The sequence below is a fragment of the Danio rerio genome, chromosome 19 (assembly GCF_049306965.1).
Source record: "Danio rerio strain Tuebingen ecotype United States chromosome 19, GRCz12tu, whole genome shotgun sequence".
NCBI lineage: Eukaryota > Metazoa > Chordata > Actinopteri > Cypriniformes > Danionidae > Danio > Danio rerio.
In genome coordinates this window covers 25,275,862-25,300,983 of record NC_133194.1, presented here as the reverse complement: position 1 = coordinate 25,300,983, position 25,122 = coordinate 25,275,862, and the positions used below count along the sequence as shown (strand labels likewise).

Sequence of the window (25,122 nt, the reverse complement as noted above, 5' to 3'; positions counted from 1 at the left end):
TAGTTTATCAATTAAAGGAGCAGTATGTAGGATTGACATAACAGTCCACATGTAAAATTTTTGATAGGGTGTTTTACATCCATTTCTCCTTCTTCGACAGGTTACTTGATTGACTACAACACATTTGAGAATAAAAAACATAAATTGGAAACAAACCAAAATTGCCCTTGGGGGTAATTATAATCAGCTTAAACCTTTTGTTAAAACAATATATAAAACAATATATATTAAAATAAATGTTAATTGTGGGTCATTTTTTTATTGGTAAGTTAATAAATATATAATCTAACTAATAAATCTAATTCATTTATAACTAATCAACAATGGTCTTTTTTAAATAATAATATTTTTGTTAAAACTATACAATATAATAATTATTAGATGAAAAATTAACTAAATTAAAACAATATATTTTATAATGGCAACTAATTGAAATATGCTTAATTCAGCCACTAAATGAATCAGCTGGAATATAACTAAATAATAAATAGAAACTTAATAAATCAGTTATTAATAAATAACTAATAATATCAGAACAATTACAAATCAACTTCTAAAAACATTAAACTACTTTTTAAAAATAAAACTGAAAAGTAACAACTAAAATAAATTCAAAAAATTAATAAAACTACCAGAATTTAAATATAATTGAAACCACACTGATTAATTTAGACAAGACTGATTAACTGCAGTATTAATTCAGTCTGATTGAAGGACAATCAGCTTCAACACAATGTAATTCTGATCTGTTGCGCACCTGAAACCTGAGCCGGTAATGGTGAGTCTGGTGCCTCCAGCAGTGCCTCCTCTGCGTGGCGTAACATTGCTAATAACAGGGGTCAGGGATGATCGGTAAGTATATCCACTTGTGAGGTTTACAGAATCCCCTCCATTCATCACAATGACTGCGCAGACCTGAAATGCTTCACTTCCTGCAAGAGATTAAATAAGTCATTAATCATCAGAAAGCAAAAAGTAACTAGACGGACTGACTGTCTAGTAGTTCATCTCTATTCATCTGTGACTAGTTTCTGAGCTCTCCCATTGTCTCTGTTACTGACTTCTGTCACTCAAAGCATTCCTTGTATGATTTGTTTTCGAGCAAAACACTTTGTACAGGAAGTTCACTCATAGAAACACTTAAGCTTTGTTACACCAACTGAACATTTATAGACAGATACGTCACACTTTTAAAATGATACATGCCATTGTTAGGTGGGACTTCACAGTTGAGTTGAGTAGATGTGGAGTCCTGCAGGTGCACGGTACACTCTCTATTGCAGATCAGGACTTTAGTGATGTTTGGATCAAATCCAGAGCCTTGAATGGCAACAACGGCACCTCCGGCGTAACTCCCTACAGCAACACAGGGAATAAAATATTTTAGAGTCGTGTTACCCAGCAAGCTTTTTTTTTTTTTTTTTTGTGTGTTTGTGTGTGTGTTTAAAAGTGATCTAATAGACTTCCAAACATATGTCTTCAGTCACATCAAGGCTAAAATTGGCCTGTCTGTAAAAATCGAATAAATCTCTAAATGATACTACAAAATTAGACAACTCATGTTTATTTGATGATTAATTTAGCTTTGAACTTTTGTTTGACATCTAGAAGATTTTTATTGACAACCCAAATTTAGCCTTGGTTTACCCAACATCTCTATGCTTAGATGTCTATTAGACAAAATTGTCTAGTAATCAAATTTACAAAGTGTTTTTACTTACCCTCATTTGGTGTGACCCCTGTAAGTAGCAGCTCATACTTGAAGACTGACTGGGTCAAGGCATAGCCTTTGACCTGGTGGTTAAACAAGACCGGGAAGGTTCCTCCAGCGTGTTCCCCAACAGTGCACAGCAACTGTGTGTCTGTGATAGATGATATGTTACAAGCCACGCTGTCAATTTTTAAGGAGACAACTGCTGAATCTGTGCCAAAGCCAGATCCAGAGACGGTGATCTGTGTTCCAACAGGACCTGTGAGGAAGGGATTAAAGTGTTACTACAATGTGTTGTGATATTCAGTAGTTCAGTAGCCTGCTGCAAGAATGACATAATCATGTAGGCCAAAATTCATAAACAAGTTAGAATTTTTGCTCTTCTGGTTCCATTTTCCAGAAATTAATGATTTTAAGGGCTTTAGTGCTTAAGATAAGGATTGATTTTAATACAAGCTTTTAATATTTTTGATTTATCAACAACATTATAGATAGATCATTTATATATTCTTGCAATTTTTAAGCATTTTTATATAAAAGATGTATTAATTATATTAGGTTATTTATTGTATAGGGAACCAGGGTGAAGTATTTTTTGAGTACAAAAATATATGTTTTAGCTTAGTAAAAGCTTAAGATATTTTCACATTTTTTCAACATTATATTCACTAATAATATATTCTTGGACCTTTAAGTGTCTTTAATATTAAAAAAGTAGCACTAAATATATTCTTTTAGTTGTTTTTTTCTCTTCAGATATTTTGTTGACTGACAGTAATTTGCAACTAACTCTAATCAGACTATTAGTGCAAGCTGAAAAGGTGGAAAGTTAACTGATTTAAAGGTTAAACAAAAAGTACATATATACCTGTTTTAGGAGTGACAGATGTGATGTTTGGTGTTTGTTGTTTGGAGTAGTTGAAATTTTGAGGTGGATACACAACATCAAAGACCTTAATGTTGACCTGCACCTGTCCTTCAGCACGAGGAGGTGTCAAACACCTCACTGTGTCTGCAGTCACATCTAAAATCTTGCAGAGGGAGTTACCAAGCTTCACAGTTGTGTTTCCTGCCACAAATCCATTTCCTGTGATCAAGAGCGGAGTTCCTCCAGCAATGCTGCCTGATGTTGGGTTGATGCTGGCTTGTGCTATGCTGGTAAGTGTGGCACTTCCTGTGGCGAGACCTTTGCTCATGACCACCACCTTTAGAGTGTGTGTGCCAGCAGGAAGGGCACCAGCTAAAACCTCAATGCTGCTGTCATTAACTTGTGTCCCTTTTAGCAGGATGTTGTCAGCAAATATCATTAGATCAGCAGGATTGTTCCCAAATCCACTGCCAGTGACTGTAACAGTGGTGGAGTTTCCACTGACTGAGCTAGGGGACACTGTGGAGACCTGTGGTGTGATGGAGTCTGAATATTCAAATTTGCAATCAGAACTGCATGAAGAAGATATGGAGTTGATGTAAACTGTGACATCTCCACTGCGAGCTATAGACGGGGAAGTATCGCAAACCATTTGAGAATAATCAAAGGAAACCACTTTGCATGGAACATTCGCTACCATAACTGAGCCACTGAAGAAGCCAGAACCAGATATGAGCAGACGTGTGGAGCCTGTGGTGCTGCCTACTACTGGAAAGATAGAATCGACCACTGGGAGAACCACAAATCTGCGGTCGATTTCTTTTGGCATGGTCAGGAGAGCATTGCCAAGATTGTTGACTTGGACAGTTAAGGGTAAAGGTACGCCTACTGGTGCTCTGCTGTCTGGACTGAGTTGGCAGTTGATCTCAGTGGAGCTGCTGTTGATGACGCTGCATGGAAGATCTCCAACTTTGACCTTTAGTTGCCCCATAAAAATAAGACAAAATCAGTTTCAGTAGTCAGTTGTGTTCAGTTGCACAACTCTCAGACATACTTCAGTTGATTAATTTTCAGCTCATTTAAAATATCTGTGTGGGGTGATTACACTTAACAAACTTCCTTATATTAAAGTATTATTAAATTTACCGGCAATCAAAGTGCAGAATGTATTCACTGTATTCCACTTTTTCCACATTTTGTCAAGTTGCAGCCTCATTTGCCTTATATTGACAATTCTACAAACATTACCCTATGTTGTCAACGTGAAAGAAGTTTGTTTGAAATACTTGCACATTACATATTACAAAGCATATATGAATCATTGGTGTGTTTTTATCTTATCCCATATCCTAAATATAAAAATACAACTATTAACTGTGTAAATTAATTCTAGTAACTCATATGCCTTTACTCTGAAGTAATTTTCAATTATAAAGTTATTATTATTTAAATACATTTAATTTCATATTTTCTAAATGTAACTTACATACCTTGTAAGGTAATTTGTCTGGTAAAATGTAAATCTAGTCAATGCTTGAGTTGGGGCAAGTAAAGCTGATCTTTAGTGGATCTTCCTTCAACAGCTGTTTTGTATTCATTCATTCAATTTGTTTTTGGTTTAGTCCCTTTATAAATCTGGGGTTGCCACAGCGCAATGAATCGCCAACTTATCCAGCATATGTTTTACTCAGCGGATGCCCTTTCAGCTGCAACCAATCACTGGGAAACATCCATACACACATATACTACAAACAATTTAGCTATTCACCTAATCCGCATGTCTTTGCAGTGTGGGGTAAACTGGAGCACCCGGAAGAAGTCCACGCGAACACAGGGAAAACATGCAAACTCCACAAAGAAATGCTAACTGACCTGCTAACTATGGCTCGAACCAGCAACTTTCTTGCTGTGTGGCGAATGTGCTGCCCACTGTGCCACCATGACACCCGGATTTGTATAACACTAAACTGAATTAAACTGAGCTTAATAGGTGACATGTGTATTACACTAAACTGAATCAGTTTAAATTTAACAAGAACTACACCAGCATGTTACCATGACTTTCCTGCCTTCCTGGTTTGCTGGAATGTCCCACAATCTCAAATTCTATTGTTATGGCTTTTTGTTCTTTTTTTTTTTACTCATTATTTTTAACACATCTTCAGTATTATTTACTTTATTATTTTCATTATTTACATTACAGTAAAATACACTATAGAAATAAAAGATGAATGTTATTTTTTTGTCGTTGTTCATGGTAACCAATGTGTACTGTAGACATATTTAGCATAAAACCCTGCATGCGTGTTTTATGCTTATTTTAGTGGGTTAATTACCATTTTAGCCACTAGATGACAGCACAAGACCACTTATTGCTGCTGTCTGTGGTTTTCACAGCAAAATAAAAAAACGAACAGTAGAAAATCCTGCTTTTGTCAAAGACATCTGCTGTCTTTTTTTGCAAACTAGTTATACTTTTTTTTGTTTATTTATTTGTTTTTTGTTTTTCATTGGTATAACTAGTATTTTACAAATCTCTGGACTGCCTAGATAAATAATTAACAAAATGTTGTACTTTTGCAATTAGCCCTGTAGTATTATAATCATTTTTAACCTGTAAGCCTGTAAATCCCAAAAGAAATTCTGTGGTCAAAACCTCAGTTATTCAAGCACACATGACATGCTTTAAACAAATACGCAAAATTTAAAAGAGTTTTGAGATTTAGAACTGTTAAAAAACATTCATCAACAAGAATCATGGCATTAGAAATTATCATTATAGCCACTAGATAAGAGCAAAAGACCACTTATTAGTTAGTAACAACACTGTTTTTGCATTTAACATCAAACTTAGTACAAGCTTACCATTCAGCTTATTTAATTTATGAAATGATAATGATTGCACTGAAAGTTGGTTGTCATTTGTATAAATTTCAAAAGAAACCCTATTAGTAAACATTTTGTTTTTTTTAAGGTCAAATTTCTACATGTGACACATGTCTGGCACAAAGTGTGTATAAATAAGCATGATAAATGTCTACTATTGTTATAACAGTTTAACCATAATTTATTTATTCATTTATTTTATTTATTTAATTTTTTTGCCTGTGTGTCAACATTATGTCCATTGAGGATGTGTTTTAATATCAGCCTTAAATTCTAAATTGATCAGCATTAAAAGTCCTTAAATGCTTGAACCTCCATAATGCTACTTGCGGCTTTAATGTTGTTGTTGTTGTTGTCAGTGTATCTATTGTTATAAACTGTAATGTTTCATTATTGTTTTAGGTACATTTACATTTTTTTTTATTTTGTTAGATGCATGTGTTGTTTTCCAAAAAAATTCACTGCACCTTTAATGATCACTGAAGCTCACCTCATTTGCACAGGTAATATTGCTAAATGCAGATCCTCTTATGTTGATAATGTCATGCGTGGTGCCATAGCCAGGTGTAATGTCGTACACAGTGGGAGTCGCACAAGAAGTAAAGCTGAAGTAGAGACCATCTGAAGTGTCATTAAATATCAGCTGATCTTGGGGACAGTTGGATGTGGCCATACAGTCGGTATCAGATGAGTTAATTTGTCCTGAAATAAGAAGGACACAGATTATGATTATAATTAGGGTTTACCTACCAATTGCTTAATGAAATGCACATTAATTTGTACCTAAATTCACTGAGGCCTGTACTCCTTTGACAAACACCTGAAGCTCAACAGTGCTTTCCTCCAGAGGCATAACGGTCACCACACCCTGCAGTGTCTTCTGTTTGGCCGAGTCAATGTAACCGCTGCTGTAGTAATAAACTCCAGGAGACGTGAAACGGTAGGCGAAAAATCCTTACAATGAAACAAACAGCATTAATAGTAGGATCAGATTTTGGTCCTTTTTTGTCTTCCTGCTCTTATTGTTCTTTTCAGTTCTTTCACAGAAGTACAAACAGTTAGAAATTATGGCAACATTTAGCAAATTACAAAAATGAGAAGGATCAGATTGTCAAATTTGCATAACAGTATCTTTGCTTTTGGTATTAAAAACAATCAAGATTTATTTTCTGTATGATACATATGTTTTATTTTACATACAGTAGAAAGACTTTATAAGAAAAAAAATGTCCATTAACTAAGGACTGGTTTTCAAAATAGTCAGTCAAATGTTGACAATATGTTGAAAAATTCAAAATCAAAAGAGCTCAGGGTACACTGTAAAAACACTGTACACTGTAAAATAACATACAGTAAATTACAGAACTTTACCAGGAATTTAAATTGAAGTAAATTTCTGTAATTTACTGTTTGTTATTTTACGATAAATGTCTGTAATTTTACATTTTATTTATTTGACAGTGTAGCTAAATAATGTGTTGGTGCTCTTTGGGTAATGGATTTGTTGGAATAAACAGCAAAAGTAAGTCCAAGACACTCGAAAAATGTGGAAAGATGATTAAAAAGCTTCTTTTTTTTTTGACATGGCTATTGGACTAACTCTTGCTGCTTATTCAGTAGACTATATGCTGTTTAAATGTTTGCTTAATGCATGTACGTTAGAATAAACTGTGTGTTTACTGACAAGAAGTTGTGGTTTTGTACCATTGGCAGTTTGTGTGTCTCCGCTGCTGAAAGTCGTGCCATCATAGTTTGTGCTGCTGGGACTGGATACACTGAAGACCCTGTAGGCCAGACCGGGCACAAAAGCTGGTGCGCTCCATCGCCAAACCACTGTGTCTCCCACTGAGGTTATTAATGCAGAAGGGCTCCAGGCATATCCCTGACCATACACTGAACACATGTAATGTGATTAATTATATGCAAGTGGAACAGTTTTACAGATAGCACAATATCAATGTCTCTTTTTCATGACCATTTAATTAAGGACTTTTAAATTTTTCATTTACCCTTTAAAATTTTAATTTCCATTACATCATAATTACTTAAAGATGCAGTAAATTGCATTCCTGGACCAAAACACACACAAGTGCAGGTTGCCAGATTGAGGACAAACAGACACGTGCCTGACTATCGGGCACAAAGGCTGATTTAAGACTGATTTAAATCATGTTCTAACTAAAAGCAAAAGCACATGATAGAGGGAATATTTTCCATATTAAGAGAACTTCTTTGTTCTAACCAACTCCTTAAATTAATACATTATAAATGTATCAATATCATTAGCATTAGCTTTTTCTTGCAGCTGAACAACAGAAAACTGACAATGATCACCTGACCTCAGGTACACCTCATGTGCTTTATTCAGTGCTAAATGCTAACAACGTGAGGGGTCATTTAAAGTTGAACTTTAGACTTAAAACCAACACAAATCAGTGATTCAGCATCTACATTTAATAATGTTAAAGAGGTTTAATATATTTTAATTATATCATAAACCTTACCATTTTGCAAGTGAGTGCAATTTCTTTGTTTCTGAATGGCTGTTTTTAATTTCCTCTGGTGCAAACAGGCAAATGGCTTATAACTGCAAATCTTGTTACATAGCATGTTGTTAGGACACAGGGTTACAATGTAACCTGCATACCTAATGTTTGTTAAAAATGGAAACTATTGACTATGGCAAATATTAAAGCATTCATATAACGATTTATTGTTTTTCTCATTTTTAAAATATGTACTCTCCATAAAAAACATTGTAAATATGCGTTGCGAAATATAAATAAAACAGATTTTAATACGAATTTCAGCAAACAAACACATTTAATGTGTTTCTTCCTTTATTGAAATGTTTATGGTAATTTTTATATTCACCCTGTCCTTTAGGAAAATAAGTAATATCTCTGAACTTTAATAATAAATCTAAATAAAATGCTGCGCTTCTCATCTCCAGTCGCAATGACTTCTGGGACTTCTAGAGCAAGTTTGCTGCTCAAGTCTGCATCAGTGCGTCCTCGATATCAAGAACACATCTGGTTAGTTTCACGTATCCTCTGGTTTTGAGTATTGGAACTTAACTTTGGCAGCTGATGATGGCGTTACATGAGAGCATGAGGACGCAAGACCGTTGAAGAGCGCATATTGAGAAACAGCCTTTCTGACTGAATGAATGAGATTTGTGGTTTTCCACCACGGCTACCTGGGGTGCTGAAAATATAATTGGCTAAAGTGGCAGTGGGTGGGTGGTTGAGAACCAAAACAAAGACACCCTTTCCGGCACATAACGCACATTTTCAAACCAGAATATCTGACTTCAGCATTGTTTTTCAGATAAACAAGAATATTCACCTGGCATGTTTCTTAAATATCTGCAAACATATTATGGGATTGTTGTGCTTTAAAAGAGTCAAAAACTACATATAGCACCTTTAAACAGCTTTTCTATTACTTTTACATTTTATTATCTATTTACTATAAAGTACCTTTTCATATTGAATTTATTAATTCACATCATTTTTGCATCATGTGGAAAATGCCATTTTATTTATTATTATTATTATTTTACTGCACTGTGAATGTATTTTACCTAGAATCTCATGTTAAGTCAAAATTTTTGCAGTGGAATTTCAATTGAAGCATTTGCACAATAATAAAAGAACACTTAAAAAGGGCAGAATACAAATTTGTGAATGACAGCTACTTGCATTCTTCAGAAAAGATTCTTCAGAACTGTTTCATCAAATTCCTCTGATGTGGATTATATGTGAGAATAAATATAGCTCATTGAAAGTTTCTTAAAAAGAAACAAATAAAAACATTTCCTACTAAAACAATGTAATGGAACATCTTGCTTTTTGCTGGCAGCTCTAGTATCTGATAAGCTGTTGACATGATGACATAGCAATTGTGCTGACAGCCATTGTTTCGCTCTCTCTGATCTATTCATAAAGCAAATTGCATGTGCGTGACAGAAAAAGAGATAGGAGTAAAGAAAGATTACCGGGGTGGACTCCTTGGTTCGTCACAGTGTATGTTTTATCTCTAGACTGGGTCACACACTCCAGTTGAACATCTGAAGCAGCTGTCACTGTGCATTGTGTGTCACCTGCATGAAACCCACAGAGTCAAAACCATGACCACAGAACCAAATGATCTCAAAATGATCATAAAAGAGCCATGAAAGATGTTGTGATCAAAGAATTTCAGTGGTTAGAAGAATGTTGATTCCCTACTATAGTCATGTCTTACCCAGAGTGACATTGTTTTCCTGTATGTCAGGACTGAACCCAGAGCCCATGATTGTGATGGTGGTTCCTCCAAATAGCGACCCCACAGATGGAGAGAAACCTGTCACTTCTAGAGCATACTCTATAGTGGTATTAACACCAGGACTGCGCAGAAAAGAAATCAAGAAATAAATAATAACTTTAAAAAGCTATGTTCCTGATTTCACAACATCTCACATAGCAAACTTTCACTGGCCTAGATCTGCTCTCCACACATCCATCTTTTGCTTAGCCCACATGTTGCAGAGAATTATGGTGCATGACTGGACCAGACAAGCACCAAACATGAACCATACGTCCGATTTGAATGTTATCACTCGATTGAATGGGCATTGTCAGTGGTTATCAGCTGATAAATATGGGCCAGTAGGGAATTTTTGTTTAATAAATAATTATTTATTAAACTTCCCATTGATTTTATTTTATTAATGTCTATCACTACCCCAACCCTAAACCCAACCGTCACAGTAATGTAAAAACTAATCTGGATCTGGACTCTTCTCTATTAGTATAGCTGATTAACCGTGTGGATGGATGAAAACAGCCTTCTGAGCCTACCAGTAGATGCAGAAGGCCCCTACTGGCCCATAGCTATCAGCTGATAATGCCCGTTCAATCGAGTAATAACATTCGAAGCAGGTGGATCATATCTGGGTCAAGTCTCAGCCAAGTTATTAATCAATAACTGGGCCATTGTCTTGAAAACAGACTTGGTTTGTCATGACTGCAATGAAAATGATAATCCATAAAGCATTGTGCTGTAGACACGTTAATAATGGTAATAGTTAGAAACGGTAATAATATAATTTGTTAAATAATAATTTGTTTAATAAAAAATATGTAATGTGGGTTAAAGCGGCGTGGTGACGCAGTGGGTAGCACGTTCGCCTCACAGCAAGAAGGTTGCTGTTTCAAGCCTTGGCTAGGTCAGCTGGCATTTCTTTGTGGAGGTTGCATGTTCTTCCCTTGTTTCGTGTGGGTTTCCTCTAGGTGCTCCGTTTTCCCCCACAAGTTTAAAGACGTGTGGTACAGGTGAATTAGGTATGCTGAAATTGCAGGAAACGCAGGGCGCAAACGCTTTCAGGATGTGTCAGAACGCATTTTTGCTAATTTACGGACAGGAAAATCCGCTTTGTGCCGTGGCGCATGGTCTAAAAGGGTTCAACTTATTCTCTTAATAAGTTATAGGTGTGTTTTGAGAATAAACCAATTAGAGTCTCATCTCCTATTCCCTTTAAGAGCCAGCTGCGTCGCGCCATAAGTGCATTCGCCATTTACAGGGCGCAAAGTAAGTCTAAGTGGAAAAACTGAGCATTTCACTTTCAAACAGTTAACAGTTAACAGTTTTTTTTTACAGAAAACTTAGAGCATCTACTGCGTGAGAATGAGAGATAATGGATCACTTTCACTTTCGCTCTTGGATAGGGAAACCTTTACGCACAGACATCAATTAGTCTATAAATAATTAATTGCGTTTGTTAAGCACACATATTCGTTTTAAAGCTATTTCTAAATTCAGTTCTAATTTCCAGCAAACAAATAAATGAACAATAATAACGAAGTGTGTTCAAAAACCTGAGTTATATCCTAAAACACATGCTGTGCCCCTTATGGTCTAAAACCTGACAGGTGGGCAAATCTAAGCTTGTTTTTAATAAAACAAATATAAATATGGATATAATAAATAATACTGCTAATAATAATAACATTATACAAAAGCAAATTGTTATGAATGAACTGAAAAAGCCTCCCGAGATGAAGAAGACATAAAAGCAGTGATTTTCCATATTTATGTAGGCTAGAAAATAATATGTTTTGTAATATTTTAATCCTTTATATTTATATCCTATATCTATTCTTATTATATCCTATATATCCTTAATATTTAAATGTTTTCATATGTAAAGATATTTGCCTATTGCTCTCTTGTGCGTATTAAGCAGTGCGTAAGCGAGGCGCAACTCTCTGCCGGAGTTTAGACCGGGTTTGTTTTGGTCTAATGAAAAATCTATTTTAGTTTCTCAAAATAGCAACGCGCCAGCCGTGCGCCTCAGAACGCCTTCCTTTTTAGACCAGATCGCCTATGGACGCACATATGAGCGCTAATGCATTTGCTATTTAAACAGCGTAGCGCAACGCCTCAAAACGACTCTTGCGCCAAGCTGAAACTAGCAAACAAGTATTGCGCCCACCTTGCGCCACATTGCGCCTGGTGTATGATAGGGCCCTTTGTGTGAATGAGTACGATGTTTCCCAGTGATGGGTTGCGGCTGGAAGGGCATTCGCTGAGTAAAACATATGCTGGATAAGTTGGCGGTTCATTCTGCTGTGGTGACCCCAGATTAAAAAAGGGAATAAGTAGAAATGAAAATGAATGAATGAATAATGTAGGTTAAAATCAGTTGTTTTGAAACATACTGAAAACAATGTATTAATAATTCAAATAATTAAATCTTGATTGCTATATATATATATATATATATATATGGATAAGTTGGCGGTTCATTCAGCTGTGGTGACCCCGGATTAATAAAGGGATGATGAGGATTAATAAAGGGATGACGGCCTCATCATCCCTTTATTAATCCGGGGTCACCACAGCTGAATGAACCGCCAACTTATCCAGCACATGTTTTACGCAGCGGATGCCTTTCCAGCTGCAACCAATCACTGGGAATTGATATAAGATTTCTATGTCTTTATTTATTTTTTTGTTAATATTATTATTTAAGACACAACAGTGTGAGATACTTTACACTTTTTAAAGAGCTGACCACCAGAAGGTTATTTTGTTTAGAGACATGATGTGCGGTGCAGTTATCACTGTAAAACTAAAATAGGTATAGCAATGAATACCTTTTACTTAAGTAAATATTTCAAGCCATACTTTACTTTTACTTGAGTACAAAAGGATAGTTAGTACTTCAACTTTTACCAGAGTCATTTTAAACATGAGTATCTGTACTTTTACTTGAGTAAAAATGTGTGTTCTTTTGCCATCTCTGTAAGTAACCCACAAATGTCAGAAAAAGAAAATCCCACAAGTGAATACACTGTAGAAAATATCAGCCAAAAATAATAAATAACAAAATAAAAAAATGTATCATTGTTTCTTAGTAAGTCATTACTGTAGATTTGTTAAATCAGAAAAAAATGACTTGTTCTGCCACAATCTGTTTGCAGATCTGACTCTTATAATATTGCATTTTTCAGCAACAATATCCTGATATTTAAATTCATTGATCATAATAAGTGCAAGTGTATATGATACCTGGTTAAGGGGTAACCCTGGTTTCCCACTCTGACATTGACATTGTAAACAGCTGGAGGGAGTGTGGGTAACAGGCAGCTGATGCTTTCATTGGTCCACTGTAGCAATTCACACTCAGCATCACCAATCAGAACAGAGATGTCATTAGGTGTTGCACCAAAATGTTTGCCCAAGATGGTAAGACTCCTGTTCCCTTTATTGAAAGACAAGATAAAACAGTGTAAAATTAGTTAAAGCTGGGGTTACAGTACAGGACACTCAGTACCCAGAACAATATCACTGGGGTTAATCAGTAAGTTTAGAGTACATTTCATTGTCACTGTGAGGCTTGCAGCCAAACCGGCTTCACTGATTGCGTGACATCTGCTAATGCCAGTGGAAAGATCACGCATGCACAAAAGAGCTGGAAAAAATACCTAAAATTTGACTTCAGGCCATATGAGGGTTTACATCTGTAACCAAGATGTAAAAGCAGAACAGAACAATCGGATGGAAAGAGACACTTGACACCTGAATGTGATTGCACCAGTTTGTTTGTGTCTCTTGACATTTATCTTCATTACAGTGTCTCTCAAAACACAAGCTAAACTGTGTTTTTTGGAGTACTGGCATTCAGTAATTGTAGGTCTGACACTTTTTTCTAGGTTAATTATTTGACCGATTGTACATGTCACGTACATCTCATAATTGTTGCTAACAGCAGTTTAAACAATACAAATAAACACACGCTATCTCAAATAAACGCAATCAATAGATTAAATACAAACAAACAATTTTTTTTCTTAACTTGCATACATCGTCTGAAAGGGACTCTTGTGCAGTATTTAATGTGATTAAAAGCTGTTGTATTTGGAATAAAAATATTGTTGACCACCCCAAAAATGAGAATGAAATCACCAGGTGTTTTTTTAAGGGATAGCTCACCCAAATTTTCTCACTTTTTACTCACCCCCCAATTTGTTCTAAATCTAAAACTTTTTTCTGTTGAAAATGACAGAAAATATTTAGCAGATTGTTTGCAAAACCTGTAACCCTTAACCTCTAAAAGAGGAAAAATAAATACTAATGAAGTCAATATGCTTCCATTCAATGATGCAAATTAAATTTATTCGAAAAACTCTATCGCATATAAGACATGCAAATAAAGCAGTGTTTCCATCCAAGTAGTCAAAGAGAACAAAAATCGCCACTTCCTAATAAACTGGCATCAAATATCAAGAGTAAAAACGGAATTTGAGAAGGAAAAGCTGCGTGAAGTTTATCACACTCAGTTATACGCATGTTTTTAATGCGCATTTTCAAAGTTGGTGGATGAAAACGTAGCTAACGATTACAGGTTTCCATTTTTTTTTTTCAAAACATTATGTTTCAGATAGAAAAATAACTCATAAAGGTTGATTAAATGATGACCAAAAAAAATCAGTTTTGGGTTTCTCTTTAATTTAGAGGTTAGCGGTTTTCAACATTCTTCAAAATATATTCTTTTATGTTCAATAGCAAAAAAAACAAAAAAAAAACTTAAGCTTAAGGTTTGGAACAAGTGGATGATTAAAAACAGTGAGTACATTTTGATTTTTAGGTAAACTATCCCTTTAATAAAAGTAATTTATTTGAAAAGGGGAAAACTCAAAGGTTTGTTGCAAGTGTAGGGTAAGAAAACTATGAGTTCATTTACATGTTTGAACTATTTAATAAAATTAATTTATTTACAAAGAGGGAAAAACCTAAGGCATGTTTTATATTCCACAATAAAAAACAGTTGAGTTCTAACCTCAAACTACTGTAGATATTACATGAGATTACAAATACATTTTTATCACATTATTGTTTTTTTTTTAATTTATAAACAACAGTTAGGGCTAGACCCAAACTTTTCCAGTAACAACTAAGCGTTTTTGTTATATTACTTTCATAAAGCATATATTCAAATATATAATTTACTGTAAACTTGTTATACATGCTCAGCATAACTGAGTACACCCCATTTTGGAATTGAATATTTTTATCCATTTCTCAGTGAATATAGGCGATGTATTTTGATGCATTTAAACAGATTTATTAAACAGATACAAGCAAAATATTGCAAAAAAAATTTTACAAACTCAAACTCATTTACAAAAAATATTTGTAAATGTGTATTTAATATTTTTCTATGACATTTACATTTGGGCTACTAGTTTTTGGACCGTTATCATAAACTATTTTGTTAGAAAAGCTCCAGATTAGGCTTCAGTACTGACTAATCTAATATGCACAAACATAATATTCTATAGCATACTATTAAAAATACGAAGTTAAAAGATAGATTTGTGAGGGGTCTACGTACATATGCTGAGCACTATATATCATACGCTTTTAAGAAAAATGTATGTGAAATGCTTAAAATGTTGTATTAAACATGCACACACTCACACACACACACACACACACACACACACACACACACACACACACACACACACACACACACACACACACACCCATAGCAGTTTGTTCTAAAACATGCTTTAACTATAGCATTGTTTTTGTTCTTTTTTTGTATGTAGCGTATAATTCATCTGTCACTCAAAGTCAAATCCAGTCTGGTTATAGACACTGAACAAATTGAATGTTTAAGGGATTAAATCTGTCTGAACTCATCTGAACTGAACTGAGGTTTTATTTATTTACTCTTCTCATGAATAAACGCAAGTGAACTATTCTAAAAATGGAATGCATTCAGCTGACAGAGTATCAGCTTACAGCTTACTGAATCTCAGATCAGAATACAATCAGTTGTTGACTTTTTGCAAACATCGAATGAGACTTACTATGAGATGCCAATTTAAGAAGATGAATGGGTATTGAAAAGTATATTTGAACATCTTAGTTCATTTAGGCTACTTGCTAATGTTAATGTTTGTCAAGTCTAGTATTACAGTAAAAAAAAAAAAAACTTCCAGGTTTCATTCCAGATTTGATTCCCAGGCAATTCGTGCCCTGCATTAGATAAAAAACATCCATCAAATTCATTAATTATAATATCTTACCAAATACTGTTGTGGTTTGTGGGCTCACAGATGTGATTAAGGCTGTCATAGTGTTGCTGTAGGTGAAGGAGCCATTGAATATTGCCGTCATCTTTGCTGCAGTCATCGTTACAGTCTGTTCACCTTCTGACCCCTGATTAAAATGTCAAACATTTCAAGGGTGCAATAAAATTATACAATTGATGAACATTCCAAATAAATGATACCAAAATCACATAAGGAAAGATTGTAGATATATTGTGTGGAGTTCATTCAAATCTGAATGTAAACTGTTATGTTATTAGTTTGAAAATATAAATCAATCAATCAATTAATTAATTAATTTAACTATTTATTCATTAAATAATTATTATTTGATGCAGCGGACGCTCTTCCAGCTGCAACCTATCTCTGGGAAACATCCACACACATTCACACACACTCATACACTATGGAAAATTTAGCCTACCTAATTCACCTGTACCGCATGAACTTCACAATTGTAAACATAAGTTTATTCATTCATTTTCTTTTCAGCTTAGTCCCTATTATTAATCGCCACAATGTAATGAACCGCTAACTTATCTAGCACATGTTTATGCAGCGGATGCCCTGCCAGCCACAACCTATTACTGGAAAACATCCACACAACCTCATTCACACACATACACTATACGGACAATTTAGCCTACCCAATTCACCTATGTCTTTGGACTTGCAGTGAAAACTGGAGCACCCGGAGGAAACCCACGCGAACACGAAAAGAACGTGCAAACTCCAGATCAACTCCATGCCAACTTGACCCAACCAAGGCTTAAACCAGCAACCTTTTTGCTGTGAGGCGAACATGCTACCAACTGTGCCACCGTCATTATTTTTTTTTTTATTTCAAGGAAAATTTGATGTTTTTAGTTTCAGTTAACAATGATTACACTGCTTGTCTGTTACTTTACTAATAAAGTTAGCAATTATACACCATATTTGTACTTTTACTCTAACTTTGTTTTGATCACCAGCAATCAAGCAAGGAGAACATTCACTTTTACTAGGACTATAATTATGTCACCATATGGACTACAAATCATGTCATGCACCACACATGTGGTGCTTTTAAAGTCCATGTAATCCAGGGGTGTCCAAACTCGGTCCTAAATGGAGGCCCAGTGTCCTGCCAATTTTAGCTCCAACTTGCCTCAATACACCTGTAAGGATGTTTCTAGAAAGCCTAGTATGAGCTTGATTAGCTATCCAAGGTGTGTCTGATTGTGGTTGGAACTAAACTTTACAGGACTCTGGCCCTCCAGGACCGAGTGTGGACATGCCTGATGTAATCAGTTCTAAACAGTATAGAAGAATTTTAGTCTATATGGTGACAAAATTGTAGTGCTAGTGAACGTGAATGTTCTCCAGCGATATTTGAGGGTTAGATCCCTGGTAGTCGTGACACTTACAATTAAAAGATTTTTTTAAAGTAATTATTATTTTGATTTTTTAAAGTTTAATATTGCATAAACTGCATAGTGGCATGAGTCTATTGTTAAACATCTTTGTAGACAATATACAATTTGGTATAATTTTAAAAATATTTTATTTCATTTCATTTCACTCTATTTTATTTTATTTTATATTGTTGTATTTTATTTTATTTTATTATTTCATTCATTCATTTTCTTGCCAGCTTAGTCCCTTTATTAATATGGGGTCACCACAGCGGAATGAACCGTCAACTTATCCAGCAACTTTTTACACAACAGATGCCCTTCCAGCCGCAACCCATCTCTGGGAAATATCCACACATACACACATTCACACTCATACACTATGGACAATTTAGCCTACCCAATTCACCTGTACCACATGTCTTTGGACTGTGGGGAAAACTGGAGTACCCAGACGAAAACCCACGCGAACGCAGGGAGAACATGCAAACTCCACACAGAAACGCCAACTGGGCCAAGGATCAAACCAGCGACCTTCTTGCTGTGAGGCGAACGTGCTACCCACTGCGCCACTGTGTCGCCCATTATTGTATTATTTATTTACTTTTATTTTTATTTTAACAGTAAAGAAGCTCTTTACTTACAGCAGGAACTATGCATCTCAGCTGAAAAAGTTCCACTTCTACAATGCTACATGGTTGAGTGCCAATGGTGACTGCAGCATCGTTACTGAATCCATAGCCTGACACTGTCAGAACTGTCCCTCCTGTGCAAACATACAGAACACCACTGTATTGTAAATAATAGCAGGTTTTCTTATGGTTTGTATTTTTGTAATTTGAAAAAATGTGTCAGTTCTAATTATTTAGCTTATGCAACTTTTAATATACAAAATACAAAAATTATTTATTAAATGTATGAAAGACAATCAACAAATACTTTGAGTAAACAGATGTTAAAACATTTATTTTGCACTGTGCTTTATGCAGAAAAAAAGAGCAATTGTATACCTGCCACACTTCCTGATGTTGGGTTAATAGAAGTCACTCCGAACAGGTGTGTGAAGTTAAAGCTGCTGTTATTTGGGTATCTTGCATTTCCCAGCAGAGAGAAACTCAGAGAGACTGGTTGTACACCTGCACTAGCAGGACCCACCTGGCAGGTTATAGATGTATCTGAAACACAAAAAAATTATGTTTGATTAAATAGTGCATTATCAATTACTCACCTAATATTATGTATGATTTTTTTTAGAAACGTAAAAATGAATATTGATTTTTATTTATGTATCCCATAAAAAACATATAATACAACTTTACAACCACTTCTATGATGCTCTGTATTATTTTTTATAATTTTAAGGCCTCTCTTTCCATCAATGTTATGTTTGTGCATTGTAAACAAAGATGACTTGTAAGTCAAGTTGCTGCACAGCTTTTTAAGTTGACTCAACTTAATTTAAGTCAACTACAATGCTTGGGTTAAAAGATGAGTCAACTCAGTAGAGCTGTGCAGCAGGTCCAATTTTTACAGTGTTTCAGAAACTTTTCTAGTTTTTAATAATATTTTGATGAATATTTTCCCCTTTTTCATTTTGATTTTAGTTTAAATTTTAACTTTATTTCTGTTTTTTGTGTCTAGACGAACATTTTTTTTAATGAATCTAATAAGAAAATTATATTTTTTCCCCAATTTCTCTAGTGACTAGCTTGATACATTATTTATTCTTGTGTTCTTTATTCAGTAGTAAACATTTTAAATAATTTTATTCAAAATATCAAAGATTTTCAAGTGACCACGATAACACTTGCAGCACTTGATAAAGTTTCTTAAACATGTTCTTTTCCACAAAAAAATGTCAAACGGGTTTGGAGCCTCAGATTTTTGTAAACAGCCAATGAAAAGTGTTTTACATTCTTTAAGCATAGCAGACTGTATGCCATCTGAAAGCCCCCGAAAAAAAACTTATTTCATGACTGTGTTTCAGCTTACTGGTGACTTGTAGAATAGAGCACTCTACATCTCCAGTCTTTACAGTAACGTTTCCACCATTAAAACCAGATCCAGTTATCGTAAGTACTGTTCCCAGACTGCTGGATCCTGAAAGACAAGTTCATTTAGTATAATGAATCACTAAAACCACCACGAATAGAGATAACACTTTTTATGAGTTTTGGTCATTTACTTCACCTTCGGTAGGAGAAATCCCAGTCACTGTCGGAGTCTTTGACTCACTCCAGGTAAAACCACAGTCCCCAGAACACCATGATGGGATACCGTTGATCAAAACTTGCACCTGAAAGAAAATGAGCACAAAAATATACTCAGCTTATAATGAGACTATAGTTCTAAATTGTTTCCATTTTACATCAGAGAGTGAGTTCAAAACTAATCTATTAACCAACATCCCTCATAAAAAGTCAAAATGAAATCTCATCATGATTGTATCTCTTTAGATTAGTTGAAATGGAAAACTAAATTTAAATGTACACTGCAAAAAAATGCTTTTCTTGCTTGAGTTTTTGTCTTGTCTGTAGTAAAAATAATTAAAAATTCTTAAATCAAAAAGCATTTTCTAGACAAGTAAAACGTGTTATGTAGTTTTCAGAAATAATATGCAAAAATTAAGTGCCTTTTTCTTTTAAACAAGCAAAATAATCTGCCTCTGGGGTAACGAGAATTTTGTTTGCTGCAAACTATTTAGTTTGATGTAATAAAAAAGTCACTTAATTTTGAATCAATGTTTCTGGAGGAAAAGGACAACAATTTTTTACTTTTATTTTTTACATTTGGTTTCTCATTTTTTAGATGAACTAGATTGAACTAGAAACAAGACTATAGCGCCTTACATTTATATTAAATGATTTCAGCAGTTCTTAAGCTGCTTGCAGACAAATAACATTACATTAAAATAAGACATGAAGCACTTATATTTCTAATTAACTTAAATGTAATCGATTATTGGTGAATAAATAACTAATATAATCATTTAATTCAACTGCCAAATTCACACCTGTCTAGGGCTGCACAATAGTTTCAGCCTGGATATCACAATGTGAGCATTCAAAATAGTCACATCGCAAAGATTTGCAAGGTCCACTTTGGGGTGCATTTCCGAAAACCATTATTAGCCAACTAAGTTTGCATGTTCCGTTGTTACAATTATAGTTTGTTGATTTGGCATTTCGATCCAAACAAACACTTGTACGCTTGCAACTACACCTCTAGAGTAGTAGTTAGAAGCATAGTTCCTGGTTGTATTCTATCCCCCCTGCCCTATTCCTTTTGAACGTTCCAACAATTGGGATTATTAAAACAAAACATTAAAGTCATCTCTCTTAATTGTAATTTTTTTCAAAGTATTTTTTCACAGTTTTTACAGTATTGACAATTGTGTTTCTTTTCCCAGTGCACTTTGAAAACATTTCAAAGTTTTGAAAAGGTTATTCTATAATTTAGTTGTTACCCCACCCCGTTTACAGTGTCACTTTGGACATAACGATTGTTTTGGGAAACATTTGTCACTACATTGTTCTTTTCCCAAACCATGCATTGTAGCTCAGCCGCGAGTTATGTTGTTGTTGTGGAAACGCACTCCTGAATTACAGTTGAACATGAGCTACAGAACTATATTTAATCACTGTATTTATTAATAATTTATATGATTTATACAACCAAAAAAAAAGTCTTGTTCCTAGACCAAATATCTACATTTCAAAGGGAAAACAAGATAATTTCACTATATTTTTACTTATTTCTTCTGAAAGTAAAAACTAAACAATATTTTAAGTAGTTTTTCTTTCTTTTTTTTCTTTTTTGGTATTTGGACTGGAAACAAGACAAAAAGTAGGCAAAGCATTTTTTTGGCATTGTGGTTATTCAATTTCTGTACCTCAATATTGTTAGACTACCCAGAAAAATAGTGTTAATGAAACTGTATTTATATCACTACATTTATTGCGGAAAAAGTTAAATATTGCAACATAAGTGCAGCCCAACACCTGTCCACTTGCAAAACAAAAACCTTTTAATCTTTAGTTTAGCCATAATCCACTCATCATGCTAAATCCCCAGAACAGTACATATAACACAAGCAGACAGACCCTTCATCTGGCCTACTATTGAAATGTGCACACTACATGGTATCTGGTTACACGAGGAAAAGCATTTAAAAGCAGTCTGCATTCATGTTACCAATCTATGACGAACAAACATAGGCTATTCTCCACTATAATAGCATTGGGTAAGAAATACACCTGTGGTTTATTTGTAGGCACACGCAGAAAGTCTCCCATAATTTTCTGTTTGAAGAGGCCTCCTTGCTCAACCTCTCGTGATGTCACCGATGGGTTCACGCCAATCACATTGGAAGCATTGATCTGGTTAACATTGTAAAAAAATGATAAATAAAACAGATAAATAAATAAATAAATAAATAAATAAATAAATAAATATATATACACACTGCCATTCAGAAACTCAAAGCTGATAAATTGTATAATGTTGTTGAAATAATTAATTTATTTATTTGTTTATACAGTAAAATTGTGTAAAACTATGAAATATTATTAGTTTGATATACAGTATTTTGATGTCAAAGGTAATTTTTTTTTACAATTTTGCAGTCTTCGATGTCACACGATCCTTCAGTAATCATAGAAAAACATTTAGTGCTTAATAAGAAATTACTATTTAGCTTTTTTCATGTGTTCCCACAGTATAGACCATTTTGAGCAGTGGTCTTAAACTCAGTTCCTGGAGGGCCACAGCTCTGCACAGTTTAGCTTCAACCACCTCCAACTTACACCTGCTTAATAGTCTGTAGTAGTCTTGAACACCTTGATAATTTGGATCAGCTGTGTTTGATTAGGGTTGGAGCAAAACTGTGCAGAGCTGTGGCCCTCCAGGATTCCAGTTTGAGACCTATGATTTTGAGGGATGTAAACAAAACTTTGGTCTCAACACATTTCCTTAACACATTGATAATAAATAATGTTATAATTGCTGTTTTAACATTAAGTTATGATTCAATTGTCTCCTGTTACAGTTTAATAACAAACAGGAAATGGTCATAGGCCAATGACATCATCACATTGAAATGGTCTATACGTTTTTTTTTGTTTTTTTTTTATCGCACAATGTCTTTTTATACTGTCTAGAATGTCTTGCCAATGAAAAAACATATAAAAATACAAATTGTGTTGATATCAATTGACTAATCCTCAAAATTATATAAACTTGATATCTACTGTAACACTGGCATCAAACAACGCGTCAAAAATGTATGAATCCTGTAATACTTTTTTTTGTATGTTTTTTTGACTCTATGTTAAATATCAGTTTGATGTCGTTTTGATATGCAGGTAATTTATGTGCATTGTAGTCATACAAAATCATTGTAAATTTGAAATACAAGCAAACAGCATGTCAAAAATCGATGAATTCTGTAAATAGTTTTGACGAGTTTTAATACCAATGGTGTCAATTTGATGTTGTTTTGATATAAAGGTAGTTTACACGCATTGTAGGAATACAAAATCATTGTAAATCTGGAATAAAAGCAAATAGCCCATTAAAAATCGATGAATCCTGTAATTAATTGTTGCTCTGTTTTTGATGTCAATGTCAATTTACAAAACCATTGCAAATTTGGAATTTGGAATAGAAGAAAGCAACACATCAAAAATCAATGAATCCTGAATTTAGTTTTTGACGTGTTTTGATGTCAATTGTCAGTTTCAGATGTCGATTTGATGTTGTTTTAACATAAAGATTCAAAAGGAATTCAAAGAGATACAAAGTAGATTTTGGACATAAGGATTTTTGTAAAAATTATTATTATTCTTTTTTTGTGCCATAACTATGGTGGTTAAAAGATCATCAATGTGTGAATGTCAAATGGACGTCAAGATTTTATTATTAAATAGATCTGCATTTTAGATGTTGTTTTGACATCAAAGTGCCTGCTGGGTTTGTCAATCCGACATGTGTCAAACTGTTTCAAGTTAAATGAGTGATTAACACCTTTTCAAGTTGAATTATGCTATATATTAAACTTTTAATTGCTTTTTAAAATTATGCACCCTTTATGTTTAAACACTTTTGTTTGAATTTATATTAACATTTCTGTAACTCTCCCTTCAGCAGAACCCATATAGACCTGCAAACCCCCAATTTAGGGATCTTTTAAACTCATTTACATAAGCTTATAGGATACTGATTTCTTTGTCTTGCCTTTAATAGAGGCTGATTTCCAGGAATTGTGAGCCACTGGATGTTCCAGGTGTATCCTTTACAGTTTCCAGATTTCTGCACCTGCAGCTGGCCGAGCTCTGGGATCCCCTGTAGAGCATACTGCAGATCTGCAGCGCTGATGTCTACTGCCAGACCTGGAGACAACACCACACACGAAAAACCAGTTAAGCCACATGTTTCAGTTCATGTACTTAGAGCTCAGTAATCTAATATGGTAATTTCAGGATTACCACCATCCAGCCACCAGACAGGAAAGTAACAGGTAAACCCAAAATCAACGTTTACCTTTGACAAGCAAAAATCCCCAGAACCATAGCTATTAAACTTTAACAGACAGGCCATTCAACTGGCCAACACAGACCACTAGAAAAGCAGGTAAACCATCAATCTGCATGCCAACCTTCAACACTTCGACCATTGAACTCCACGTCAAAGGTTCCAGTAAGAGGAGGACTGGCTTTCTGAGGGCGAATAATAGTGGCAGTGGCGTCCCCTTGGCTTTGAATCAATAGGTCACCTGTGCTGCTTGCCATCTTCTGTTGGATACAAGTTAAAAACCAAGATTGAGAATATTGATGGCTTACATGGGGCACTCAAAAGCATAGATCATACGAAAAAAAAATATTATTTACTCTTTTTTTTTTTTTTTACCACAAAATGAGTCAATGTTAGGCCTGTCACAAAATCTGTTTTTTTTTTTTTGTTGTACGATATATTGCACCAAAATATATTTCAAATAACGATATTATTGTCGATTTAAGATAATTTTATGCCACTTATTATATAATGTCAGAATGATGTCATATAGTCATTTAACAATCTAATAGGCATTGGAATCGTAATGTGAAAGCACATATCTTAAATAAAAAATAATAAATGTTAACAAAAAAATAACAAAAGCTGTGGTACCAGATCTATTTTCAGTTGTCAGACACCCACATGAAAATATACTAAATTAATTTATAGTAAATACTATAGTGTGTTTTTTTTAAACCATTCTGACACTTACACATCAAATAGAGATAAAGATGATGTGTAATCAGCAAGAATTGTTTTTTTTTTTTGTATGTTTGTATGTATGTATGGGCAACATATAATGCATCACCAAAAATGATTGAGGTCACGTCCATGTGTTATGCAATAAGTCGATACATTGATTATTTTATACATTAAATTAAAGCCTCTTTATATCAGTATTTCATATATAATAAACATCTTCTATATAGCATTCTTCTTATAATGGCAGTTTAAAAATGTAATAAAATGTATTGTTCTTTTCAATGAAAATTATAACTATGGCCTTGCCATTTGTCTTGGACATTTTGACTCATACTTGCCTAGCAAGTACCAAATGCACACACATGCAATGTTTTAAAAAATTTACTTTAAAGGGGTGGT

At 34.3% G+C, this 25,122-nt stretch overlaps 1 protein-coding gene across 3 annotated transcripts in view; it reads right to left on the bottom strand.

The window, feature by feature from the left end:
* Positions 1-25,122, bottom strand: part of pkhd1l1.1 (PKHD1 like 1, tandem duplicate 1) — a 75,604-nt gene that overhangs the window by 27,069 nt on the left and 23,413 nt on the right. For 2 of the 3 annotated variants that reach the window (XM_073931020.1, NM_001318128.1), the window contains 18 exons: positions 24,125-24,260; positions 23,704-23,858; positions 21,726-21,848; positions 19,660-19,765; positions 19,462-19,569; positions 18,480-18,644; positions 18,114-18,235; positions 16,052-16,184; positions 13,023-13,215; positions 9,714-9,856; positions 9,466-9,570; positions 7,170-7,358; positions 6,249-6,419; positions 5,956-6,167; positions 2,580-3,555; positions 1,722-1,970; positions 1,207-1,356; positions 758-932 (listed from right to left, as the gene is read on the bottom strand). In XM_073931020.1, coding sequence (XP_073787121.1) covers positions 758-932; positions 1,207-1,356; positions 1,722-1,970; positions 2,580-3,555; positions 5,956-6,167; positions 6,249-6,419; positions 7,170-7,358; positions 9,466-9,570; positions 9,714-9,856; positions 13,023-13,215; positions 16,052-16,184; positions 18,114-18,235; positions 18,480-18,644; positions 19,462-19,569; positions 19,660-19,765; positions 21,726-21,848; positions 23,704-23,858; positions 24,125-24,260 — 3,611 coding nt within the window. Of the gene's footprint in view, positions 1-757; positions 933-1,202; positions 1,357-1,721; positions 1,971-2,579; positions 3,556-5,955; positions 6,168-6,248; positions 6,420-7,169; positions 7,359-9,465; positions 9,571-9,713; positions 9,857-13,022; positions 13,216-16,051; positions 16,185-18,113; positions 18,236-18,479; positions 18,645-19,461; positions 19,570-19,659; positions 19,766-21,725; positions 21,849-23,703; positions 23,859-24,124; positions 24,261-25,122 lie in introns of all 3 variants that reach the window. The other variant, XM_068215168.2, reaches the window with a different exon arrangement.